Raw genomic sequence first — 19894 nt, 5'->3', positions numbered from 1 at the left:
TCACAATTTCTTCAAAGAAAAAACGTCCAATAAGTCCGTGACTGGATATTGCTGCCCACGCTGTAATCCTCGGAGCATAATGTTGTCGTTCATGAAGCACTTTTGGGTTTTCAGTGGCCCCAAAGCGTACATTTTGTTTGTTAACCACAACGTCTAAATGAAAATGCGCCTCGTCTGAAAACCAAACGTTGTTGAGAGTTTCTTCCCTATCCTCCGCCCACTGAGCAAACAGTAGTCTCTGCTGCTTGTGTTCTTCAGTGACCTTCTGTGCACAGGTCATCCTGTATGGTACGTTTGGAGGTCACTTTTAAGAATGCGTTGAACGGAGCGTCTGGATATTCCCAGTTGCTCTGCTGCCTTTCTACACGATTTCCTGGGACTTCTCTGTACAGCAACTCGTACCACTTCAATATTCTCCGGCGAACAAACAGGCTTAGGCCGAGGTCTCTTCGCTTCCAATACTGTTCCTTCCTGTACATATTTATCGTACAACCTGTGGATGGTCTTCTTGCAAGGGACCCACCGTGTGTTAAACTGTTGTCAAAAACGCCTCTGAGACACAACAAGGCTTTTGGTTTCATGAAAAAGTAACACAATTGCCGATCGTTGCCGTGTCGTCAGTCTTCCATTGTCAGCCATTGCTGCTTACTAGTCTCCTAGCGGCAGTATCGCGAATTACACGCCATTTCGTAACTCATTTGTTTTTACAAGCTCTGCTGGTACTGCTGTAGAGATCCCAGCGGGATATCTAACGTGCGTCGTGAATTGTGAAAGAAACAATTGGTAACACATTTCGTGCGTCACCCTGTATTTTCTATTTTCAGATTCACAGACGACTGGGACAGTGTGGACGGTCTAGGTTTTAGTTCTTTTGTCCGCGGGTTCGTTAACAATTACGCCCAATCGTCTTAGTGATTCCCATGCAGCCTGGCTTACTCTTATTTTATCATTTTCTGTGTAATCATCTGACCGCGAACTACTAAGTTAAGAAATCACTCACCATGTACGTAGTTCATAGAATGCCAATTAAAACAAAACGGAAATAAGAAAGGAACATTATGGTTAATATCCCGCCGACGACGAGGTCATGATAGACGGTGGTCAGACACAAATGAATTAAAGACATTGGGTGCCAGTGGGCACTCATTTATACGGTGTGTTCAAAAATTCTTTCCGCACTGCCGTATGATTGTCAGCTGCGCGTGCCGTATGCGGCAGTGAATATACCGAAATGAAACTCAGTGAAATACAAGTTATTAATTTATTGAATATTCATTTTTACTTACAAATTTTCACATTAAATGTTGAAAGTGTCCCCCCTGTTGTTAAATACACAACTGAATTCGTCTAATCATGTATCCAAACACAAACTGTAACACTTCCTCTGTAACAGCATCAGTGAAGCGGATATTGCAGTTTTCAATTCATCGATGGATTTTGGACGGTTTTCATAGACAGTTGCTTTCGCTGCGCCACAGAAGAAAAACTCAGGCGATCGTGGAGGCCAATGTCCCTGTGAAATTATGCGATCATCAAAAACATCAGCAAGTAGTGACATTGAAACACGAGCTGTATGCGCGGTTGCACCATCTTGTTGAAAATAACCGGTCAGTATTTCACTTAACACAAGTTCTCTTATGAATGGGTACAGAATATCACTGTAGTATCGTTGTGCGTTTGTTGTTTCGTTGAAAAATATGGGACCACAATCCGACGTCTAGAAACTGCAATCCAAACTCCTATTTTCACAGAATGAAGTGGTTCCTCATGAATACATAATGGATTTGCAATACTCCACATACGAGAATTTTGCGAGGTCATGTACCCGGATAAATGAAACCACGCCTCATCAGTGAAAAACTTTTCATTAAGAATATCCCTTCCATTTTGTTGAACGAAATTTTTGAGTTATTGACATCAATGCAGAATCTTGCCATGATCAGCATTTTTCAGTTCTTGCACGACTGTCACTTTGTATGGGAAACGTTCGAATTTTTTCACTACAGCTGTGTGGGCCGTTGCGACACTAACATCGATTTCCTGGGCGAGTTTTCTCACTGACTTGTTCGGACTCATGGACATTTTATCGGAAATATCGAGTAGTTTATCCTCAGACAAAATGCTAGGACGACCACTTCTCGGTGCATCTGTCACTGAAACCGTACTTCGAAATTTGTTAGTCAAATCTCGCACAGTATCGCGATGTGGGAGTGTTGTCTCCGGGAAAACTGAATTAAATGTTTGACGAACTGAAACTGTGTATTTACCGCCAGCTTTGAACACTTGTTCGACTAAAAACACACGTTCTTCAATGGTTAGCATTTTATCAGTGACAAAAACGAAACCAACGAACAAAGGAACTAAACATAAACTTTCACGTCAACACCAAACGACACACACCAAAGATACTACTGACGCTGGCTGAGATAAACGAAACTGCGGAATGTTGGGAGAGTGCACTTGAGGGGAAGTAACCCAGGCAAGCGAACAATCATACGGCACGCGCGACTAACAATCGTACGGCACTGCGGAGAGACTTTTTGAACACCCCGTGTTAATGGGATTAAGTAGAAAATTTGTGCCGGAGCGGTATTTGAACCCGAATCGCCTGCTTACTAGGTAAATGCGCTGACCAGTACACCATCCAGACACAGTGATCAGCAGAATCGTACGGACTAACCTTGCACCCCTTCCGTTAGACCCGTACTCTTAACTTACACCACACACTGCTGGTGTAGTGTCCGTGGTCATTAGCCTCATTATTCGCGCCATCTCACCAATTCCTGTAAGAGTTCGAGCTTGGTGAACACCTGCACTGAAGGGATCACTGGCTGTCATCACGTTAATTATATATGTGGTGTCCTTGCAGCCACTACGAATCAAGACATAAAGGAATTAAAGACAGGCCCGAAAGAACAGAAACCAAATATGTAATTAAGGCGATGACGACCAATGATTCCTTCAGTGCAGATGCACATCAGGCTCGAACTCTTACAGGATTTGGCGAGATGGCGCGAGTAATGAGGTTAACGAACAGTAGTGTGTGGTATAAGTTGAGAATTTGGGTCTGACGGGAGGCATGCGAGGATAGTCGATGCGGTTGTGGTAACGACTCTGTTGGGATGGCGTAGACGTCAGCGCAACTAACCAGTGAGCAGGAGGTCAGGGTTCGAATCTTAATATGGTATAAATTTTCAGTTTGCCCCGTTGATATAAATCAGTTGCCACTGGCAGCTAATGTCTTTAATTTCTTTGTGTCTTGGGTCATAATGGTCACAGGATCAAAATGGTGTGTTCTTTTGGTCATGGACGAAAGAACAGGCACCACCTACACAATAAAACGGTAGTGCTGTCCATCGCACCTGGTGTACAGCAACGCTGACGATGAGACATGCATCAGTAGAACACACCACGATCTCAAGTTAGCTTGAGTCGAAACCGGTAATGTGATATGTAAGACGATGAGAGCTTGGCTGAAAACTATAAATAGGTGCTGTTAAAAATGTTCGGCGACTCGACTTCAGTTAATAATAAAAGGTACGTAAATGACGTTAGAAAACACGTGAAAGCATCACGGATGCATAATGCTGGAGAGCACGGTGAATTAATATGAACATAATGAAAGTAATGGGTCCAATAGTGTTTCTATGATAATAGTTCAATAAATGAAATGCAAAAGTTACACTCAGTATACGACAATTTAATACCGATATTCAATTTTTCATAGAATCGTCAGAAGATTCGATGTACTTCCGCCAACGGTGAACAAGTACTCTGAAGCTGTCACGGAAAAACTTGTCACACTGTTTCTGCAGTCAGCCATTCAAAGTTCTGTAACTTTTTCATCAGATGCACTGTGATTTCTCCGCAGATCTTTCAATATGAGGAACACATGGAAGACAGACGGCGTCAAATCATGAGTGTATTTAGGATGCTGTTTGATTGTGAACTTCCTTTTCTGAAGTTTTATTGTGGCAGCATGAAAGAAAACATTTGCCTTTTCCTGTCGGACTCTTGTTGGTCACCGTGTCAAAGATCACAGCATTGTGATGTAACGCTCTGAATTGATTATAGTTCCACGTTAAAGGAAATCAGTAGGGATAACACCAATTGCGCCCAAAAGCACTGATTTTTCCACGCGAGGAAAGGAACTAGTACTTAAAAAAATCAATAAAATTGTGATTTCAGCCTAAAACTACTGGTATTCAAAGGGTAAAAGAAATGCGTGCAAGGTGCGTGGACACCCGAACACAAAATGAATCGTTTAGCAGCAGCACTGACATTTATGCAGTAGTACTATGATGAAGGCGACGAACTCCTCGACAGGATCGTCGTGGGCAAAGAAACGTGGCTGCTCACCTTGCCCTGGAAACCAAGCAACAGTCGATGCATTGATGTCACTGTGGATCGCCGGCAAGACAAAATTCAAACATACTGTGTCGGAGCGAAGAGTGATGCACACCGTTTCCTGGGACACAAAGGGCATTCTGGTTATTGACTTCCTGTCCAGAGATGAAACAGCGAACGCTGAACATCACAGTGAAATAATTCGGTATCTGCGGCGGGCCATTCCAAATAAGAGGTCTGGAATTCCCGGTGCAGGTGCCGTGCTGACCTACGACAAAGCTCGCCCACGTACGTCCCGGCACACAATAACTGTTCTGAAGGAGCTCGGCGGGAAGCTGTTTGATTACCTACCGTACAGACGTGATCTTGCTTGATGCGATTTCTCTATGTTCTTGCAGGTCAAGAAATTCCGGTTCTCTAGTCAGCATGTTCATAACGACGAAGAACTGAAGACGACTATCACACGCTGGTTGGATTCCCAGGCGGCAGATTTCTACGACACATGAATACAAAAGCTAATCGCACAATTTGACAAGCGTCTCAGTTCTGTAATGATTGTGTCGAAAAGCAACTCCGACATTTTTATATCTGTTGCCAGCAAAGTTGTTTACGGAACTAGGGAAAATAAATTTCCGGGCAATCATCGTAAAATAAATTCATCACGACATACAGGGATTGGACAAAAATGTGGAAAAACTGCGGCGAATGCGCTCTTGAACATAAATACATATGCTAACCAAGCCTGCAGGTTGCGCTGTTGTATTCCACTAAGGACGCTGCAAATGTCAGCTGTGGCAAGACAGTATTCGTGTAGTTCTAAGTGCATTAGGTCGGAGCTAAGCGAATTCAGACTTGGGCAAATTGTTGGGGGCTCGTATGGTGACTGCTCCCGTAACTAAGAGAGACAAATTTTTTGATATTTTAAGAGGCACGATGTCGAAGTTTTATGCAGCAAACAGGGAAAGCGAAAGAACATTGTTCTCTAAGTCACAACGTTGATGATGATACGAGTTGAGTGAACTTGACAGACGGTCATTAAGGATTATGACAATAAATAAAAGGACGACAGCTGAGAAACCCCCTGCAGAACGGAATGTCGCATCAGGACTCTGTCAGCACCAAAGCGACAGGCATAAACAAGGTAATGCAGTGGGAGCTATAAGTCCAGAACCACTCATCAGTGATGCAAATGCCTGCGACTGTGAAACGCAATGCTGAAGCCATAAAATCTGGACTATGGAGCAGCGGAAGAAAGTCATCTGGTCGGGTCAGTCGTGTTTCATACCATGTCCAACTTCTGCCAGAGTTTACGTCCCAAGAGTGAATCCAGGCGCGGATTCGGTGTCGATTGGGACAACCATATCGTGAGTACTACGTGGGCCACACGGTACTGTTTGAGGTGGCGCTACTGCCAAGAATTATGCGACCATTTTAGCTCACCAGGTCCATCGCAAGGTACATTGTTTGTTCCATAATGATGATACTGTGTTCCAAGATGACAGGGCCCCTGTACACACAAGTCGGATCGTCCAGGACTGGTTTTCGGGGCGCAAAAATGGTTACATCTCCCTGGCTTCCACAATCCCTGCCAAGGCCTTGGCGCAGTGGCAACATCGGTTCCCGTCAGATCATCGAAGATAAGCGCTGTGACGATCCAGTCTGCGAAACGCTGCTGGCAAGCGGGGTGCCCTTTTGAGGAAAACTGAGGAGCTACTTGATTAAGAAGTAGCGGCTTCGGTCTCGTAAACTGACATACGGCCTGGAGAGCGGTGTACTGACCACATACCCCTCCATCTCCACATCCGGTGACGCCAGCGGGCTGAGGATGACGCGGCGGCCGGTCGATACCCTTGGGCCTTCGTGGCCTGTTGGGGCGGTGTTTACTTTTTACCACAGTCAATAAATCTCAGTTTCATTGAGCTTTTGTGGTCAGCTTTTGGGAGAAGAGTGCGTGGTCTCTATCCGCCTCATCGCCGTTATCTGAAATTGCCACTACTTTGCAGGAAGCGTGGTATCAGATTCCCATGAAAACCGCACAGGATCTGTATTTATCCATTCCGAGACTACAGGAATCTGATTTGTGAGCCAACGGTTTTCCTACACCGTATTAAGCATAGCAATATGTTGTGTTTTTAGTGTTTCACGTTTTTGTCCACGCCTGTAAATATGCCGATCGAAGAGCGCTTAACAAATAACAAACAACATTAATACATGTGGCGTTAGCAGTCGTGCCTCACCTGCCGGAGCGTTTTCGATGACCTGTCCGTGGTAGAGCTGATGCGGGAAGGCGGGTGCGTTGTCGTTGACGTCGGCGAGTGACACCTGCACGTCTGCGTAGCCCACCAATCCGGCGCCGCCCTCGTCTTGCGCGAACGCCGTGAACCGCCACAGGGGACGGCCGTGCGGGGGGTCGCGGTCCAGCGGCTGCAGCAGCACCACAACACTTGCAGAAGAAGCACAGCAGCTGGTCGCACACTGCGTGTCCGTTAATAGCAGTACTAAAGTGACAAAAGTGATGCGATATCGATGCGCACATGTACAGATGGCGGTAGTATCGCGTGCACAAGGTATAAAAGGGCAGTCCATCGGCGCAGCTGTCATTTCATCTCAGGTCATTCGTGTGGTGTTCAGCTCGTGGTCTCGCGGTCGCGCTCTCGCTTCCCGAGCACGGGTCCCCGGGTTCGATTCCCGGCGGGGTCAGGAATTTTCACATGCCTTGAGATGCCTTGAGATGCCTTGTCCTCATCATTTCATCATCATTCATGAAAGTGGCGAGATCGGAGTGAGTAAAGGTTGGGAATTTGTATGGACGCTGATAACCGTGCAGTTCAGCGTCCCACAATCCGAAACATCATCATCATCATCATTCGTACGAAAAGACGGGTTTGAACACGGGAAGGTAGTTGCAGCGAGGCGAATGGGATATTCCATTTCGGAAATCGTTAGGGAATTCAATATTCAGAGATCCACAGAGCCAAGAGTGTGACAAAAATACTAAATTTCAGGCATTACCTCTCTTCATGGACAACGGAGTGGCCGAGGGCATTCACTTAACGACCGATAGCAGCGAAGTTTGCGTAGAGTTATCAGTGCTAACAGGAAAGCCACACTCCCTGAAATAAACGCAGAAATCAGTGAGAGACAACGTACGAATTGGTTAGTGCGGCGAAATTTGAAGACTGACGTGAGTGCCTTTGGTAACAGCACGACACTGCCTGCAGCGCCTCTTCTAAGCTTGTGACCACATCGGTTGCACCCTAGACGACTGGAATACCGAAGCCTGGTCAGATGAATCCCGGTTTCAGTTGGTAAGAGCTGATGGTTCGAGCGTGGCACAAACCACAAGAAGCCACGGACTCAAATTATCAACAAGACACTGCAAGCTGGTGCTGCCTCCGTAATGGTGTGGGCTGTGTTGACATGGAACGGAGTGGGTCCTTTGGTCCAACTAAAGCGATCGTTGACTGAGATAGTTATGTTCAGCTACCTGCAAACCATTTGAATCTGTTCGTGGACTTCACGTTCCCAAACAATGATGGAATTTTTGTGGATGGCAATGCGGCAAGTCCCTGGGTCACAATCGTTCGCGACTGGTTTGAAGAACATTCAGGACAGTTCGAGCGAATGATTTGGCCGCCCAGATGGCCCGATTTGAATGCCGTGGAACATTTATTGGCATAATCGAGACGTCGGTTGTCGCCCCAATTTCTGCAACGGCAATACTTTCGCAATTATCGACGGCTATAGAGGCAGCATGGCTAAGTATTTCTGCAGGGGACTTTCAACGAGTTGTTGAGTCCACGCCACGCCCAAGTACTGCACTACGCCGGGCAAAAGAAGATACGTTACTGTATTAAAAGATATCTCACGACTCTTGTCACCTCAGTGTTATGTATCGATGTCGTCCTGGAAGAACTTGCTTAAAAAGTTCTTTGTTTTGGAATTCCTTTTTCGAAAATAGTAACGATGTGTGACTTCCCGAAATTTGCATGACCCGTGTTTACAAGTGGTAATACAACTAAACGCCGCTAGGAGCAGCGTAAAACATGTTTCATAAGTTACTATGCACAGCGGATTCGATCTAAGTGGAAGCGTTTATTGTTAGCGAGCAGTTTTCCATTGTAATTTTTGCTTGTGTTTGCGATTTTTGAATGACCGTTCTGAGAGAACCACGTCGCTGTATCATGTTCTCTTTTAAACTTGGTAAAACAACCGATGAAACTTACAAAATGTTAGTGTAAGCATTCGGTAATGCCACAAACATATGACTGGTTTAATGGCTTAAAAATATCTGGCATCTGTTTATGATGATGAACTTTCGGAACGACAATCTACCGGCGTTATATCCCAAAATGTCCGTGTTGTTCGGAATGCGATTGTGAAAGATCGTAGGCAGACCATCCACGATCTCTGTAATATCGGGGGGTTATCATGAGCCACAAGCCAGCCCGTTAAGTTCAGATCAACATCAAATCCTTATTGATCTGTTGCTTCGATATTGATGGGATGATCCACAAGGAGGTCGCATCTCGTAGTTAGACGATTAATGGATAATTACAAATATCGTGACGTCCTAAGGTGGCTAACGAAATGTGATAAGGAACTGCACAGAGAAATGGTGCAGGAATGTTTGGGTCCTTAATAACGACAATGCGAGCCCACATGCAACTTTGATCGTGCCGCTGTTTTTGGCAAAAACCAACACGTCGGTTATTCACCCGACTTGGCTCTGTGCTATTTCTCTCTTTTTCCGAAGTTCGAAATGAAGTTGAAAGGACGAAGATTTGATACGTTAGGGGAGATTCAAGTGGAATCGCAAGTGGTGCTGAACACTTTCGGGATGCGTTCCTTTCATGGCCGAAGCGTTGTGAGTTGTGCGTGTACTCCCGAGGGAATCACTTCAAAGGTGACGTTGGCGAATAAAAATCATGTATGATGTGATTGTATTTAATGTTAGATGTCGAGAATTTTTGAGTAGCACCTCGTATGTTGTGTGCTTACGTTTTCCGTCCTGTAAATACAGGACATACAATACTACTACTCCCGAAAAAGTATTGCAAAATTAGTAAATATTTAAATAAGTTCATCCGAGTACTTCGCAGATGTCATGCTGTCAAACCATAAAAAGTCATAAATGCTAGCAGATCTGTACAAATCCGCAATTAATGTAATTTTAGATCAGGAATTAAAAAGTAAATAAATAATACACATGTTTCAGTTTATAGGCGTAAAGTAGAACAATAATCATGAACCTCGTATAATGTTCTTGCATAAATAAATTGAAAGCCACAGAATCGACGTAGGCACATATTTGGATAAATAGAAAAGAAAGATATACACCCTGTTTTGCAGAAGGAAGCTTTTAAAAACCCAAACCTCTCTTTCTACATTTTTTCATATACAGATTTAGCAAATTGTGTAATCTTGCAAGTAGGTGTAATAAAAATGAAATATTACTGAGAAAAAGGTACTTAAATGAACTGTACTGTAATGATAGAAGCTGAAGTAATAAATTAAAATTTGTACCAGTGGCAGGACTTGAATCTGGGTCTCTTGATTATTACGCGGAGGTGCTATCCATTACACCACGCTGGTACTGTGGCGGAGACAGCTGCACAGATTACCGTAGTCCAGTGCCCTCCTTAACACAAATTCTAATTGATACTTCAATTCAACTTATTAAATCGTCAGCATTAGAATGGGAAAATCAAGGTGGGATGAAGTGTGAACTAAAGTTTGTGATAGGGAGGGCAGTGGACTAGGGTAGGCCGTGCAGCTGTGTTAGCCACAATGTCAAGATGGTATAGTGGATAGCACATCGGTCTAGCAAACAGGACACCCTGATTAAAGTACTGGTTTGGCACAAATTCTAATTCATTACTTCAGCTTCTGTTTTTATCGAAGATAAAGTTGAGACTCAATATTCTCTAGGAAAATGTAATTCTATTAGATCTAAATCGTAATACGTCAGTGCCAGATACTGAGGACAAGAGGAGACGCTTAAGCTGCACGTGGTAGGTGAGTATTTACCACAAGTCAGACAGGCTTTGCTTAACTGAAGTGCTTGCTTCACTCAGAAAGGGTTACCCCGTTTACAGTCTGACAGACAAAAAGAGGGACATCGCAGATTCACAAGAACTCTCATTACAAGCAAGCGGGTTTGCAGTTGGGTAACTTCCTTTTGACAACTGAGTGATGCAGACAGACTCTTGAAGTAGTGCCTAGTAATGTAAAATTATCTGGAGAGACAGCAGCAGCGCTGAACACTGCCACGACGAGGAACAGCGTGGGAACGAGGCAGGAGTTCCTGGGTTACATGCCAGCTGGCACAAGAATGGAAATTTTCATCCTGTATTTGTACGAAGGCTGGGCTGTGGTAACGCAGTGTCGCTCATTCACTAAGGTGACAAAAGTCGTGAGATCTAATATCGTGTCGGACCTGCTTTTGACCGACTTAGTGCAGCAACTCAACAACAACAAGTCATTGGAAGTCCCATTCAGAAATACTGAGCTATGGTTCCTCCATAGGCGCCCACAGTTACGAAAGTACAGTGCAGGATTTTGTGTACGAACTGAACTCTCGATTATGTCCCATAAATTTTCGATGTGATTCATGTCGCGAGATCTGGGTGACCAAATCTTTCGTTGGTATTGTACAGAATGTTCTGACACGGCGCTTTGTCATCCATAAAAGTTCCGTCATTATTTGGGAACATAAAGTCCATGAATGGCTGCAAATGGTCTCCAAGTAGCCGAAAATAACCACGTCTAGTCAATGTTCCATTCAATTGGACCAGAAAAAAAAACCCAGCCCATACCATTATGGAGCCACCATCAGCTTTCACAGTGCCTTGTCGACAACTTGGCTGCATGGCTTCATGGGGTCGGTGCCAGACTCGAACTCTACCATCAGCTGTTACCGTCTGAAATCTGGCTTTGTCTGACCAGGCCACGATTTGACAGTCGTCTGCTGTCCAACCGAAATGGTCACGAGCCCAGGAGAGGCGCTGCAGGCGATGTCGTGCTGTTAGAAAAGGCACTCGTGTTCGGTCGTCTGTTGCCATAGTCCATTAAAGCCAAATTTCGCTGCACTTTTCTAAAGGATACGTTCGTCGTGTATCGTACGTTTAATTTCTGTTGTTGTTTCACTCACTGTTGCTTGTCTCTTAGCACTGACGGCTCTACGCAAATTCCACTGCTCTCGGTCGTTAAGTGAAGACCTTCTGCCATTTCGTTGACCTTGGTGAGAGGAATGCCCGAAATCTGGCATTCTCGGCACACTCTTGACGCTGTGGATGTCGGTTGAATTCCCTAACGATTTCCGAAATGGAATGTCCCATACATCTCGCTACAACTGCAATTACGCGTTCAAAGTCTGTTTATTCCAGTCGTGCAAGCACAATCGTGCCGGAAACATTTTCACATGAATCACCTGAGTACAAATGACAGCTCGGCCAGTGTGCTGCATTCTTACAACTTGTGTACAGGATACTACCGCCATATCGCTGTCCGATGTCTTTCGCCATCTCAGTGTACGTTGGGTGGGTTGCAAATTGAGCCAAGTGCCAAGCAGAGACAAACAGTGTTCCAGCTCTGCAGAGAATTGACGCCTGTTGCAGGAATTAGCAGCTGATTCTCAACACAAAAAAAAGTGTGTGTGTGTGTGTGTGTGTGTGTGTGTGTGTGTGTGTGTGTGTGTGTGTGTGTGTGGGAGGGGGGGGGGGAGGAGGATTGTACAATGGATATGAGACATGCACTGGGATGGTAGACAATAAAACAACGGCGTTTTTTGTACCGGCAGAATCTTCTTATGAAATTCCAATCAGGAACTTTCTCCTCAGAGGGTGAAAATACTTTGCTGGAGTCCATCTCTACAGGAAACGACTATCATCGGAAAATAAGTGAAATCGGAGCTCGCACGGAGAGATTTAAGTGTTCGTTCTTTTCGTGCGCTGTTCGAGAGTGAAACGGTAGAGAAGTAGCTTGAAGGTGATTCGATTTACTCTCTGCCCGGCACCTAACTGCAGAGTAATGATGTAGCCGTGTGGAGTGGCCGCCCAGTTTAAGTCATCATGTCACGGACTGCGCGGCCCCTCCCGCCGGTGGTTCGAGTCCTCCCTCGGGCATTGGTGTGTGCGTTGTTCTTAGTGTAAGTTAGTTTAACTTAGTTTAAGTAGTGTAAGTCTAGGGACTGATGACCCAAGCAGTTTGGTTCCTTAGGAATTCACACACGTTTGAACATTTTTGATTAATTCTGTAGCTGTAAACGTAAAAATGTACCGTACTGCGCAGAAACCGGTGGAAACACAAAATATTTTATGTTTACAGGACTGCTAATCTCTGGAAGAAGTTACAAACATGTGTTCGGAGCAATTTGAAGTGGAACGATCACATAAAACACATCGTAGGAAAGATAGCTGCCTGACTGATTAATTATAACAACCTTCAGGACGCTCTGTCCACCAACGAAGGACTCACCTTGCGAAACTTTAGTTCAACCGATACTTCAGTATTGCTCGCCAGTCTACCGCAGTGGTGGTCCAAAATGGTTCAAATGGCTCTGAGCACTATGGGACTTAACATCTGAGGTCATCAGTCCCCTAGACCTTAGAACTACTTAAACCTAACTAACTTAAAGACATCACACACATCCATGCCGAAGGCAGGAAACGAACCTGCGACCGTAGCGGTCGCGCGGTTCCAGACTGAAGCGCCTATAACCGCTCGGCCACAACGGCCGGTAGCAGAGGCTGGCCTACCACAAACGTTTGACATATGAAATAGATAAAATCCAATGAAAAGTAGCGCGTTAACGCGTTACGCATCACGTTGCGGTTTATTGTTAAAAATTCAGGAGTGTACGTTCCTAGGAGAGTCAATCAGTATATTGCTTCCGCCTACTAAACTTCGTAAGAGGATCATGAAGACAAGATTAAGAGATTCGAGCTCGCACAGAGGATTACCAACAGTCATTCTTAACATGGATCATTCGCGAATGGAACAGGAAAGGGATGAAGAGATAGTGGTGTACAAAATACCTCAGCTGCACATTAACACAATTTGCGGAGTATTGATGCTGATGTAGAATTGGGAAGGATGGGAAAGGAAATTGGCGGTACCAATGCATTCGCCGTGAACTACACTGCTGGAAGAAAAGTTAGTACATCTGGAAAGACGACGTCGATTTTGATCCGAGGACTGCTTACGCCACCTGGGGTGCAGTCGATGTGCTGGTAATGATTTCGTCATGGCCCGCCAACAGATAGCGAAGTGGCATAGCTACCAGAGCGCCATCTGTGTCTACCATTTAATAGGGAATGCTCACAGCCAAAAGGATCAATGTGGTGTAAACGAGTGAAGCAAGGAGCAACCATATCACAGAAACGCACTCGTGCTTCCTGCAGCCAAATGAGCGAGTTTGAAATGTATCAAATTGTTACCTACCGAGTGACTGGATGGTCCCTTCTGAGAAATGCCACCCACGTGGGACGTGCTACGTCAGTTGTGTACCGATGCTGGTATCACTGCTCACGTGAACATTGTCACACCCGTAGATGAGGTTCCGGACGTCCACGCAGCATAGACGCCCGCCAGGATCGTCGTACTGTATGGCCAGCAGTGTCAAATCGCACAGCTAACCACAACGCAGATACACTGCTGGCTATTAAAATTGCTACACCAAGAAGAAATGCAGATGATAAACGAGTATTCATTGGACAAATATATATTATGTTAGAACTGGACATGTGATTACATTTTCACGCAATTTGGGTGCATAGATCCTGAGAAATCAGTACCCAGAACAACCACCTCTGGCCGTAATAACGGCCTTGATACGCCTGGGCATTGAATCAAACAGAGCTTGGATGGCGTGTACAGCCTATGCAGCTTCAACACGACACCACAGTTCATCAAAAGTAGTGACTGGCGTATTGTGACGAGCCAGTTGCTTGGCCACCATTGACCAGACGTTTTCAGTTGGTGAGAGATCTGAAGAACATGCTGGTCAGGCCAGCAGTCGAACATTTTCTGTATCAAGAAAGGGCCGTACAGGACCTGCAACATGCGGTCGTGCGTTATCCTGCTGAAATGTAGGGTTTCGCAGGGATCGAATGAAGGGTAGAGCCACGGGTCGTAACACATCTGAAATGTAACGTCCACTGTTGAAAGTGCCGTCAATGCGAACAAGAGGTGACCGAGACGTGTAACCAATGGCACCACATATCATCACGCCGGGTGATACGCCAGTATGGCGATGACGAATACACGCTTCCAATTTGCGTTCACCGCGATATCGCCAAATACGGATGCTACCATCATGATGCTGTTACCAGAACCTGGATTCATCTGAAAAAATGACGTTTTGCCATTCATGCAACCAGGTTCGTCGTAGAGTACACCATCGCAGGCACTCCTGTCTGTGATGCAGCGTCAAGGGTAACCGCAGCCATGATCTCCGAGCTGAAGGTCCATGCTGCTGGAAACGTCGTCGAACTGTTGGTGCAGATGGTTGTTGTCTTGCAAACGTCCCCATCTGTTGACTCAGGGATCGAGACGTGGCTGCACGATCCGTTACAGCCATGCGGATAAGATGCCTGTCATCTCGAGTGCTAGTGATACAAGGCCGTTGGGATCCAGCACGGCGTTCTGTATTACCCTCCTGAACACACCGATTCCGTAGTTTGCTAACAGTCATTGGATCTCGACCAACGCGAGCAGCAATGTCGCGATACGCTAAACCGCAATCGCGATAGGCTACAATCTGACCTTTATGAAAGTCGGAAACGTGATGGTAGGCATTTATCCTCCTTACACGAGGCAACACAACAACGTTTCACCAGACAACGCCGGTCAACTGCTGTTTGTGCGTGAGAAATCGGTTCGAAACTTTCCTCATGTCAGCACGTTGTAGGTGTCGCCACCGGCGCCAACCTTGTGTGAATGATCGGAAAAGCTAATCACTTGCATTTCACAGCATTCTCTTACTGTCGGTTAAATTTCGCGTCTGTAGCACGCCAGCTTCGTGGTGTAGGAATTGTAATGGCCAGTAGTGTAACAGGGCTTGTGACTCCAGACGTGTCAACACGAAATGTTGCGAACCTGTTTTGCTATTGGCTTTACAGGCACACGCACTTCTAGTCCGTCTTCCACTCACGCCGCGGCATCGACATACGCGGCTTCAGGATGAAAGCAGATTCTAACTGCACCGAAGTGATGGTACGAGGGGTGTCCAGAAAGTAAGTTCCGATCGGTCGCGAAATGGAAACGACTATGATAATCCGATAAAACTTTGCAAAGATGTGTTTGGCAGTGTCTCTAGTATGACTCTTCTCATTTCTGAGCGCACAGTGAACGCGTAAAGATGTCTAGAAAATAGTGTCTCACGCCAAGTACGAGGAGCTGGTGAGAAATTTCGCCTGGAGCTATGCAGCCAACACTACACAACTGTCGTGCGGTTTCTTTTTCAAGACAATTCTCAGCCGCAGTCTGCAGGGGTAATGAAGATGCTCCTGCATCGTTTTCAATTTGAAATGTTTGATCACCCACAATACAGCCCGTAACTGACTCACTCTGAGTTTCATCTCTGCTCATATGAACCGCTGGCTGTGAAGACAACATTTTGGCACAGAAAACGAGCTGTAGGCCAGCGTAGAGAATTGGCGGAAAGCACTGGCGACTGTCTTCTATGGTGAGGATATTGGAAAGTTGGTACAACGCTACGACATATGTCTAAGTCAGAACGACGACTACTTTGACAAGTAGAATGAAATTTTCACTCTACAGCGGAGTGAAACTTCCTGGCAGAATAAAACTGTGTGCCGGACCGAGACTCGAACTCGGGACCTTTGCCTTTCGCGGGCAAGTGCTCTACCGACTGAGCTACCCAAGCATGACTCACGCCCCGTCCTCACAGCTTTAATTCCACCAGTACCTCGTCTACTACCTTCCAAACTTCACAGAAGCTCTCCTGCGAACCTTGCAGAACCAGCACTCCTGGAAGAAACGATACTGCGGAGACATGTCCTAGCCACAGCCTGGGGATGTTTCTAGAATGAAATTTTCACTTTACAGCGGAGTGTGCGCTAATACGAAATTTCCTGGCAGATTAAAACTGTGTGCCGGACCGAGACTCGAACTCGGGACCTTTGCCTTTCGCGGGCAAGTGCTCTGCCGACTGAGCTACCTTCAAAACTTCACAGAAGCTCTCCTGCGAACCTTGCAGAACTAGCACTCCTGGAAGAAAGGATATTGTGGAGACATCGCTTAGCCACAGCCTGGGGGATGTTTCTAGAATGAAATTTTCACTCTACAGCGGAGTGTGCGATGATATGAAACTTCCTGGCAGATTAAAGCTGTGTGTCGGACCGAGACTCGAACTCGGTAGGAGACGAGGTACTGGCGGAATTAAAGCTGTGAGGACGGGGCGTGAGTCGTGCTTGGGTAGCTCAGTCGGTAGAGCACTTGCCCGCGAAAGGCAAAGGTCCCGAGTTCGAGTCTCGGTCCGGCACACAGTTTTAATCTGCCGGGAAGTTTCATGTGGAGAAGTAGTTCGAAGGTGTAGCTGTTACAAATAAAACATTTCTGATTTTCACTGCGGTTTCCATTTCACTATCAATCGGAACTTACTTTCTGGACAGGCTTCGTACTTTCCGCTTACGACATAGACCTGTCATCTAGAGTGCATGTAACTAAGACACGCTGGCTCTGCACCAGGCCTTGTGGTGTGGGGTGCGATAAGCTACAACTCTCGTTCACCTTTGCTATTTCTGGAGGGAACGCTAACCAGCGTTCGGTACGTGCAGAATGTTGTTACACCAGTTCTTTTACCGTTCTTGTAACAGGCAGGTGATGTTTCCAGAATGAGGTTTTCACTCTGCAACGAAGTGTGCGCTGATATGAAACGTCCTGGCAGATTAAAACTGTGTGCCGGACCGAGACTCGAACTCGGGACCTTTGCCTTTCGCGGGCAAGTGCTCTACCAACTAAGCTACCCAAGCACGACTCACGCCCCGTCCTCACAGCTTTACTTCCGCCAGTACCTCGCCTCATACCTTCCAAACTTTACAGAAGCTCTCCTGCGAACCTTGCAGAATTGGACTGCTGAAAGAAAGGATATTGCGGAGACATGGCTTAGCCACAGCCTGGGGGATGTTTCCAGAATGAAATTTTCACTCTGCAGCGGAGTGTGCGCTGATATGAAACTTCCTGGCAGATTAAAACTGTGTGCCGGACCGAGACTCGAACTCGGGACCTTTGCCTTTCGCGGGCTAGTGCTCTACCTGGAGGCGAGGTACTGGCGGAAGTAAAGCTGTGAGGACGGGGTGTGAGTCGTGCTTGGGTAGCTCAGCTGGTAGAGCACTTGCCCGCGAAAATCAAAGGTCCCGAGTTCGAGTCTCGGTCTGGCGCACAGTTTTAATCTGCCAGGAAGTTTCAGGCAGGTGATATGTTTTTCCAAAAAAAAATAACGCTCACCCTCACACTGCCCGTGAAACGCAACATGCTCTGCAAGACGTGGAGCAACTTCCCGGGCCAGTACATTCTCCAGACTTGTGTCTGATTGAGCATGTGTGGGATATGATGGGACGAAATGCGCTCGTCAGTCAACAACTCTTTCAGAAGTACGTGAACAGATCGAGCACGATAGACTGAATACCAGAGTCAGCGCCTACATTCCCTCCCGTGGTGGCTACACCACATGCTAATATGGGTGTTTCAGCCTGGGTTGATACTTAATACCTCATAACCGCTTGTGCTATTGACCTGTAAATGTAATCATTGCATGTACTCAGTGTGCACTATTGCAACAATAAATCTTGGGTGAATTGGAAACCCCTAAAAGAGGGTACTGCTTTCTTTTCTGGCAATGTATTTGGGGATACCACGGACTGTTTTTGAGTGCTGTGATGGATCGTGGGATGCCTCATTTCATATTGAGAGATCTGCAGAGAGAAGTCACCTTGTGCACGAACACGTCCCCAGTGTTCGCATCCACACTGAAGAACCCCTCGTCGGTCCCTGCAACGACGACACCGGGGCCTGAGATGGAGTACACCACATCTTGCGGCCGCCCTGTGTCGCCGTCCACAGCTTTGACCTGCAACATCATGTTAATGCCCTCCATTAATCGTAGAAATTTGCAGAGTAGGTGGCAAAAGCACGGTAAATGTTCTCACTAATGCTCATTTCTGCACTACTAATATTTACATGTTTACATGTGTGATACGTCGCATGGTTAGGTGACTTGGCAGTCGTTTGGATGTCATATGGATCACACTGATGAATCAAAACATTATGACCACTGCCTGTTGAAACTTATCTGTATCTTTGTGATGCTTGTTCAGTAGTAGATGACGACACGTGTCAAATGAACCGTTCGATACCATTATCATTCTGACGTTGTTTCTTTGAAATTTGCATACGTTTTGTTCTAAAAGGACGCTTTCGGGATTATTGTGCTGTCTGGTCATCTTTATTTGATATTTCACTCGTCTTTTTATATTTTCTGTTATTTTTTGGGAATCCGTTTTCTTGCATTATCGCTTTATGTCTGAAAACGTTAATTTTACCAACATACAGGGTGATCAAAAAGTCAGTATAAATTTGAAAACTTAATAAACCACGGAATAATGTAGATAGAGAGGTAAAAATTGACACCCATGTTTGGAATGACATGGGGTTTTATTAGAACCAACAAAAAAGTTCACTAAATGTCCGAAAGATGGCGCTGGACAGAAAAACGTCAGTAACTGCTACCGTGACGGGTGAGAGGTACGCCGATATGTTACAGAATCGCGTCATCCACAGCCTGGCTGATAAACACCTGGTGGAACGTACGATGTTTATGCAGGATGGCGCTCCACCCCATATTGCTAGACGCGTGAAAGATCTCTTGCGAGCGTCGCTTGGCGATGATCGTGTGCTCAGCCGCTACTTTCGTCATGCTTGGCCTCCTAGGTCCCCAGACATCAGTCCGTGCGATTATTGGCTTTGGGGTTACGTGAAGTCGCAAGTTTATCGTGATCGACCCACATCTCTAGGGATGCTGAAAGACAACATCCGACGCCAATGCTTCACCATAACTCCGGACACGCTTTACAGTGCTGTTCACATCATTATTCCTCGACTACAGCTATTGTTGAGGAATGATGGTGGACATATTGAGCATTTCCTGTAAAGAACATCATCTTTGCTTTGCTTTACTTTGTTATGCTAATTATTGCTTTGCTGATCAGATGAAGCGCCATCTGTCGGACATTTTTTGAACTTTTGTATTTTTTTGGTTCTAATAAAACCACATGTCATTCCAAGCATGTGTGTCAATTTGTGCCTCTCTATCTACATTATTCCGTGATTTATTCAGTTTTCAAATTTATATTGACTTTTTCATCACCCAGTACTTTTGACAATACACAAATTACTAAAAATCTATAATACAAATAATGTTTAAGATTACGAAATGATTTATTCCCTACAAAATACGTTTGTGTTCCGCAAACATTCACACATATTGTGAAGACGGATGTACGTACATGTTATGTTTGTTCTA

At 45.6% G+C, this 19894-nt stretch overlaps 1 protein-coding gene across 1 annotated transcript in view; it reads right to left on the bottom strand.

The window, feature by feature from the left end:
- The window catches only part of LOC124803337 (neural-cadherin-like), a 251418-nt gene that overhangs the window by 198585 nt on the left and 32939 nt on the right, over nt 1–19894 (bottom strand). Inside the window, exons 4-5 of the mRNA XM_047264522.1 lie at nt 18305–18442; nt 6585–6822 (exon numbers count right to left, since the gene is read on the bottom strand). Coding sequence (XP_047120478.1) covers nt 6585–6822; nt 18305–18442 — 376 coding nt within the window. The remainder of the gene's footprint in view (nt 1–6584; nt 6823–18304; nt 18443–19894) is intronic.

Source organism: Schistocerca piceifrons, chromosome 6, assembly GCF_021461385.2.
Source record: "Schistocerca piceifrons isolate TAMUIC-IGC-003096 chromosome 6, iqSchPice1.1, whole genome shotgun sequence".
In the NCBI taxonomy this organism is placed as follows: Eukaryota; Metazoa; Arthropoda; class Insecta; order Orthoptera; family Acrididae; genus Schistocerca; species Schistocerca piceifrons.
Note: the sequence above shows the minus strand (reverse complement) of the source record. Positions and strands in the feature narration are given on the sequence as shown.